At 34.7% G+C, this 8416-nt stretch overlaps 1 protein-coding gene and 1 long non-coding RNA gene across 2 annotated transcripts in view; one reads left to right on the top strand and one right to left on the bottom strand.

Moving 5' to 3' along the window:
* csmd3b (CUB and Sushi multiple domains 3b) overlaps positions 1-8416 on the top strand; it is a gene marked incomplete in the record, with an annotated part of 423353 nt that overhangs the window by 306129 nt on the left and 108808 nt on the right. Inside the window, 6 exon segments of the mRNA XM_024295326.2 lie at positions 2477-2659; positions 2882-3208; positions 4349-4543; positions 6700-6838; positions 7238-7425; positions 7751-7939. Of these exon segments, the coding sequence (XP_024151094.1) occupies positions 2477-2659; positions 2882-3208; positions 4349-4543; positions 6700-6838; positions 7238-7425; positions 7751-7939 (1221 nt within the window).
* Positions 8346-8416, bottom strand: part of LOC118599320 — a 1068-nt gene continuing 997 nt past the window's right edge. The window contains exon 2 of the long non-coding RNA XR_004948623.1: positions 8346-8414. This is a non-coding gene — a long non-coding RNA (uncharacterized LOC118599320). The remainder of the gene's footprint in view (positions 8415-8416) is intronic.

Here is an 8416-nt window from a genome sequence, read left to right on the forward strand (position 1 = left end):
ATTAACCTATGAGTTCCCATCATCCATCTGTTCATACGCTGTTCTGCTAGCTTAAAACCATTCATACCCCCAACCTAACAATGGAAATCTATCTGTCTATCTATCTATCTATCTATCTATCTATCTATCTATCTATCTATCTATCTATCTATCTATCTATCTATCTATCTATCTATCTATCCAATTCAAAACAGCATTTCCTATAGCCAAATGGTTGTTTTTCTTTATCCTTTTTCTGCTCTTGATGTGTCTCTCTTTCTTTTTTTGCGGGATTAGACTTCAAAGTTTTTCCTCCATTTCATTTGGAGTTCGCAGTAGGACTACTGTCAAGGAAGCTAAAAACAGGACAATGTTTTGTTTTTTTCTTTTCAGTCAGCTTTCTTTTTTCCCCTTCTTTTTTTTGTAGCTGGTTTTGTGCGTTTGGTCATTGTCCTCACTAGAGATCTAAGACTTTCAGCGTTTCTGTTTTTTGCCTCTGTCTAGTACGTTTCATAGCCCGCTCCATGATAATGTTCTGATTTCATCACTCCTTTGATGCACTCCCCTGCCTCAATATCGGATGCAGCAAAGCAGCAGCGTGATGGAAGTTATTGAACAGGGTTCCTCACACAGTCTTCTCACGTCCTGGAAGCTTCTCAGCAGTTTGGAAAAACTGCTAACGATTTTTAGTAACATCACAACTGTTGAAATAGATATTCTTTTTCCTTTTCTTTGTAAAACCATTACTCGACATTTCTGATGACAGTTTTTGTTCATCATTTATTCATTTTCCTTTTTTTTTTATTTCCCTTTCAAATTATTAAGCACAAACAATTATAAAACATATAAAATAAAAAGTAGCCATTTAAGGGTGTTTTAACCTATTTGAGATTTCTAGGAAAGGGAATTTTTTAAGGATTTGCCAACATACCCTACTTATTTTTCATTAGCAACCTTATTTTTAATCGTTTTTTGGTCAAATACTAGTTAACAAAATATTGTGTTTATACCACTAAAAATACGTCTATATTTTTATACCAACAAAATATTTATAGCTGTCGTTTTACCAACCCCAGTTTTGAAGTGTTAACCATAAGGACCAAACCTAAAGCACATGGACTAAATAATCCAGTTTGTAAATAATACTTTTTTGTGAATCCCTTTTTTGATCATTTTCTAAAATCAGTTGAAAACCGCAAAGTAATATTCCAAATGTTTTAAGGCTGTAAAATTATGAAGTTAGATTTGTTGCATAAGTTCATCCGTAAAGAGGTTTCATAATCATTATAAGTGATTTGTGTGTCTGCTAAAATGTTTTGTATCAGTTGAGAAAAAATGTCTGTCTGTAAATAGATTTAGGCAAAAATAATTAATGTTTGTTAAAAAAAGTACCTATAATGAGATATCTGAGCATTTTAAAATTGTTTTACTAACTGCAGAAAAAAACATTCATTTGTGAAAAGATTTTTTCCGCGCGTGAAACATTACGCACACACACGAGCAAACGCATTGATCTCTCATGACAAAACTGGAGTTACAAGTTCAATTCTTTTGGTTTTCAATTAATCAACTAATCAGCAACATTTCACTTTCACCCAATCAGTGCAGATACATTATATCTATGTCAGGAAAAAACAAAAAACAATGAAAAAAGAAGAAAGTTTGTTCTTTCTACACAAAGGTACCAGACAGAATGGCAGAGATGTCAGGATTTTCTGATAACTATTGACTTTTGCAATATAATAATTTAATAAATCACTTACCACGTTTTAGGATAAAAATAATAATTATTTTGTTTGTCTTTTTCATCATTGTAGATACAGGTGCATGCTTAAATGTGCGTGTGGCGTTTTTTTTCTACAATTACGGAACAATTTTACAGGCACACATTTCTTATTGCAAGCACAAAACTATGATTTTTTTTGACAAGTACAAAATCTTTTTACAGAAGAAGAATATATTTTCTACAGATATGAAACATTTTTAGACTGACAAATTAGTACCAAACCTTGTTATGGACAGACAATTATTCTGTAACAAATCTAACTGTATAAAACACCTCATAAAACACTTTCATCACTTTTCTCAAAAAATATTAACATTTTCTTTTGTTTAAACTCTTAAAGTTCAAACTTTTATTGAGAAAGAAGTCCAGTATTGTCAAATGATCACTCTGTGTGAAGGAGATTAAATGACAGTGGTTTGTAGCCAATCAGGACAGAACACAATTCATTTTGAGGAAAGAAATTCCACTGAAAATATTTGCAAAACAGCGAGACCACAAAAGGGGAACCAAGATATAACAAAAAAAAGAAAAACTAAAAATGTCCTATATAAACTAAGTCTAAATTTATCAATCTTAAATTTTAACATCCGTCTTTATTTTTTTAACCCAATGGTTTGTCTCAGATTTTTGTTTTTCCAGATTGCTTCTCCATCCAGAAATCTTTCCTCCATGCAGATGTTAATGTCCTATTACTAATCTGTGTCATTCCAGAAATAGACAAAGAGAGTTGTGGTGACCCGGGAACTCCTCTCTATGGAATACGAGAGGGAGACAGCTTTTCCAATGGGGGGATACTGAGGTTTGAGTGCCAGTTTGGCTTTGAGCTGATTGGAGAGAAGATTATCTCCTGCCAAGATAACAACCAGTGGTCGGCAAACATCCCTATATGCATATGTAAGTATTAAAAATGTCTCATTTCCAAGAACATGGTAGTAGAGGAAGGATTTTTGAAAAAAAAAAGCATGTGGTCGTTGATAACTTTCAATCTAACCTGTCACTATGGCGACAGCTTAGAGTTTATTATGGCCTGAGGCAGATGATGACCGATGATGCTGTGAAGATGAATATTTAACAGAAAATGTCCCTCTCTGCATGTGCTGTCTCCCTCCCCCACAGTCCCCTGCATGTCCAACTTCACAGCTCCCTCCGGAACCGTCCTCTCCCCGGATTACCCAGAAGGTTACGGGAACAACATGAATTGCGTCTGGCTCATTCAATCAGATCCAGGCTCAAGAATACACTTGGCATTTAATGACTTTGACCTCGAGGCACCTTACGATTCCCTGACTGTGAAGGATGGAGAGACAAATGAAGCTGCTGTCATTGGGAGGTTCTCTGGAGCTGAGAGTCCTTCCCATCTGACGTCTAACACCAACACACTGAGGCTAGAGTTTCAGGCCGATCACTCCATGTCTGGAAGGGGATTTAACATTACATACAGTAGTATGTACCTTTATTTATTCATGTTTGCATTTTGAAGGAAATCGCTGCACTACAGTTTATTGAATTTAGGTTTAAGTGATAAAAAGTCATTTTTTCATGTTACTAAATGAGGTGTAACTTAATTTAAGACATCAAATGCCTTCACAAAGGGTCAAAGCAAGGCGTCTTCTGACACATAAATTTCAAAAGCTTCTCGGTTGCCGCTCCAACTCCCTGCGAGCAGGTGAATGATCCCCCCTACTGCCGCAGATGCTTTTCCGTTTCACTCTTTTAAATCTACTAACCGTTAGATCCGACACAAAAACACTGAAAAAAAAACAGTTTATCAGACCAAAAAGGGTCACCTTTAATAGCTAATTATAGAGGTAATGTTTGTGATTTAAAGTGAAGAAAGGAAGGAACAAAGCAATGATCCTATTGAACTTTTCATTTTTTTTAAAGAAAAAAAGATTACACTCTTAATATAACTGGAGCCATATTAAAAGATGTTGTTGTCATGGGATTCATCATGAAGATGAAAGCAGCTTTTGCTCAAAGAAAACAGTTCATAAAACTCGGGCTTTTAAATGTATTTTTGAAAAAAAGAATCATGAGGACTCTGCTTTTCTTGATTAAATTTGCATTAATTTAGATTTTATTGTCCATTTTTTCTTTAAAAAATATTTTATTGTTACCTTATTTTAACACCTTAATAAAGCTCTTGATATCTCTGACTTATGGTGGCCCTGAAGGACAAATCACATCAACGAATCAGTTAACGCAAAAACATCTGAAAGATCAAAAAACAATGAAAAAAATGATTTAAAAAATATATTATATTTTAGAAATCAAAGCAAAATAAAAAAATGAAAAGAAATGAAAAAGGAATTTTGTTTTGACTTCTAAAATATATTTGTTTAGCTTTAGCTTTAGTTCTTTGTTGAGTGATTTGTTGATGGGATTTGAACTTCAGGGCTACCGTACTAACACCTCATCAAGCAAATCTGAAAACATCTTATGGCCAAATTGTAATAGCTTTTAACAAAACAAAACAGTTCATACTAACTTAGTTTACACTTTTTTGATTGTTTATTTGACTAATAACCGGATCCCATATCCGTCTCATCACACCAGTGTGTTGTTGTAATTCTTTTCCCACAGCATTTGGCCACAATGAGTGCCCTGATCCCGGCATTCCCATCAACGCTCGGCGGTTTGGCGACAGCTTTCAGCTGGGTAGCTCCATTTCTGTGGTGTGTGAGGACGGTTTTATCAAAACCCAAGGAACTGAGACCATTTCCTGTCAGTTAGAAAAAGGAAAAGTCATGTGGAGTGGCCCTATCCCAAAATGTGAAGGTAAATAATAACAAATTGTTAATAAAATCCATATATTTTTGGTGGATATTGTCATCCGGTGTTTTGGACACATTCTGATGTTCAACGAATCATCTTAAGATACAGAAATAGACACTGGAACCTGAGATATGGGATTAAAGGAATATCTTAACACTACAGTAGAAAGACGGATGCAAAAGTGGCGACTAATTAAGTCAGGATTTTTCAAAAGCTTCTATTCTTGACTGAACTGCAGATTCAAAAGAGGGAGTTTTAATTATGTGTTAGGTCATTACAAAGTCCCAAGACCTCTTTGTATCTAATGTGTGTTTCTACCTAGTTGATCAAAAAATAAATTACTTGTATTCAAGATTTACTATCTCCCTCAATTAATTTCCTTCAGACTCTGTTAAACGAGGTCTCATTTCAAAGAGGAAGACTACCAAAATATTCCTGGCTAGTGTTTTCTTTTAATTAAAGAAAATGTCTATATATATATTCTATCTGTTTTAAAGCACTTAGTCCTTGAGTAGTTTCCTTACTCTCCATTTTTACCTGACTGGTGGGGAGTTCAAATTGTTGGAGCACTCGCATTTTAAGATGCTCAGTCACCTGTGAGCTTGACCCAACCAGACATTGTGAGGGTCGTTTAGGTCCTCATCCCCTGGGGGCAACATGTGTTTTGTTTTTTTGTATGTTGTCCTTGAGAGTCACGAAGAGCCAACCTGAGGAGCTGATAAATAACAGATCCACCAATGCATGTATGACCACGGGAGCCAGTCAAGAGTCAACCTTCACTCATATAACCCTTCAGACACAGCTTTGACTGTCCTCCCCGGGTGGTTTTAGAACTATTTAAACATGAGTCCCTGCAAACAAAACAAGTTGGAGAATAGTCTCAGCAGACAGTAGGATGAGTGGTTGAGAGGTTACAAGTTACTTCAAATCCAACAAAAGTCTGGGTAGTTAGACTTTACAAACTCTGTAGACTCTTTTAGTGTTTTTCAATTAAAAATAAAATGATTTTGGTCTAAAAACTATGTGAATTTTATTCTAAAAAATAGCCCAAGTCTAAGAGCATACATATCAATTAATTGCTAAATGTCACTGTGATCATTTTTGTCAATTGTGCATGTAAAAAGCTGTTAGAAACGGACTAAAAGTGTTCAATCAATTAAAAAAAAAAAACATAACGTCACTTTAATCACCCTGTTGAACATGCTGTTGTCATTTGCTGCAAATAAGAATCACGAGAGACTAAAGAAAAGAGAACTGATCAAATAAAAAATAAACATTATAACAGCAGTATGTCAATGACTGGCAACATGCAAAGTGTCCAAGCCTCTTTTTTCAATTCAGTCAAAACCTAAATTTATGCACATGGTTTTATTAATAATAGCAAGAAATAAGCACTAAAACAATCAATGATGGTTGAGATAATAAAAAATACATATCAATGAATCATGTTGAGTCCCTTATATCTATTTATTATGTCACATTTTATAATTGCTTGGACATTTTTTAAACATATTGACAATTTTTAATGTTGTGTCTCCAGCTATTCAATATAGTGTAGAGATACAGTGAAGTTTAGCGTTTGTTCTCACATCTGGTTTAATAAAATTGTTTAATCCTCTCAGACAAGATTTATTATTTGATTTATTAATTCTCAAATGGAAAAGTTTTTGAATCTTCTTTGGGAATTGTTTTTTTTATTTAATTTTAATATAGCTTTGAACCTAATTTAAATTATTCTCCAAATTTAAATAGTTTTCATTTATTTAACTCTATATAAGTTTATTTGGTGATTATTCTTAAGTGTAAATTCAGTTTTTTTGCTTGTTTTTTTATGTATTTCACCACATTTCAAGACAATAGATCATGTATCGAAGGATAAAGGAACAATGAAACAATTGAAATTTGTGAAGAACAGATTTTGATTTTTTTAAATAAATGTTCTTCTGACTTAATTTTTCAATTACAACACAAAAATGTCCTTTCTTACACCTAATAGTCATCAGTACTCATAATTGTCTTATTAGTGTTAGTTGTGTGGTACGGTAATACGTCTTACTCGATATACATCAACAAACTTTTTTTATACATTTTAGACTCATATTACCATTTTTTTTTCTTTTTCTCCATTTCACGCTCTGACTTCCTTGTTCTTTGTCCAGCACCATGTGGGGGCCACTACTCCGCCCAAACTGGAGTGATTCTGTCTCCTGGATGGCCTGGATACTACAAAGACTCTCTCAACTGCGAATGGGTGATTGAAGCCGAGCCGGGGCGCTCCATCAAAATTACATTTGACAGGTGTGAAATCTTTTATTTATGCTAAAAATTAACTTTTAATTAAAAAAATAAAAAAGATGAATCAAAGCATTAATCAATGGAACGTAATATGTATCAGGAAATAAAATATCCAGAATATTAAGACATTTTATTGTCCATAAAATTAAGATTTAAAGTTACATTTTTCATGGATGGAGAGAATGCATAATTTTAATGAATTATCTGTGAGTTTTTTAATTAATCTGACAATATAATCCCCTTTTTTCTTTAAATCAGATTGTATCAGTATAAATATTGTTTTCAGGTTCTTAGGTGAAAAGAAGGAAATATAAAATAGTTTAACGATAAAATATAACACTCATCTGATCTGTGAAAGTCTCGATCAAGGTAATGCGATCCTCTGATAATCTCTTCTCACAGGTTCCAAACAGAGTTGGGTTATGACTTCCTCGAGATCCACGACGGGCCGAACCTCTTATCTCCTCTGATTGGTTCCTTCAATGGCACCCAGGTGCCCCAGTTTCTGTTCAGCACCAGCAATTTCCTTTACCTGCTGTTTACCACCGATAACAGCCGGTCCAACGCTGGCTTTAAAATACTCTATGAAAGTAAGTTGTAAACAAATACTGCAAAGATGGATAAGCTGCCTGCGAAAATATTGTTGGCTGTGCCTGTCCTTATCCACATTTGAAGTGAAAAATATGTGTATTTTTGGAGAAGCTTGGCACACAGTGTGTCTCTGATTACACTCTGGGTACGTTGGGATGATGTGAAGGTATTAAACGAATAGCCCACCAGAAAGTGCGATACAAGCCAAACTAGCGTGTGGCCATTACTTGGAGAGAAGTCAAGTAATTGCACAACAAGAGGCTTTTTGTGAATTTACCCCGAAAAGGTTTTTAGATCTGCAAATCATTCTTTTCTGTTTTTCAGGTGTTATGGTTGACAGCTACTCCTGTCTTGACCCCGGTATACCTGTCAATGGGATTCGGTATGGACAGGATTTTTCTATTGGATCAACCGTGTCATTTGGCTGTGATTCAGGCTATAGACTAAGCCACGAGGAGCCTTTGGTGTGTGAAAAGAACCACTGGTGGAGCCACCCGTTACCCACGTGTGATGGTAAACTTTTGGCACTTTTAACTTGTCGTTAAAGATGTACTTTTAGAAACGGCTGACATCATTGACCGCACTGATACCTAAACATTGTTGAAATTGTATCCAGAGCCGTAACTGATTTGCTTTTCTAGCTTTATGATAAAAACATCTCCTAACAGTGTTGGAGCCATTGACTGTTGTGAGGTTACACTCTGCGTGTTCACTGATGAGGAAGAAAGCAACCAAAAAACTCCATTGGAATTTAGTCTTTTTATTGCAGTAAGCTTGCAGTATGACTTTGTTTGTCAAGTCTTTCTTAATTTGACTGAACTAAGTGGACCAGAAGAAGGAGCAATAAAGAGCAAAAATAGTAAATTACATACTTAAACCAGCAGAGATTTAGGCATATTCACAAAACATGTTTTTTTTGTTTTTTTTTAAATGAGCCTCATTTAGATGTCTTATGCCCCTAGTCACTACGCAGCTCCACTATCTCTACCT

This window comes from Oryzias melastigma, linkage group LG11 (assembly GCF_002922805.2).
Source record: "Oryzias melastigma strain HK-1 linkage group LG11, ASM292280v2, whole genome shotgun sequence".
Classification (NCBI taxonomy): domain Eukaryota; kingdom Metazoa; phylum Chordata; class Actinopteri; order Beloniformes; family Adrianichthyidae; genus Oryzias; species Oryzias melastigma.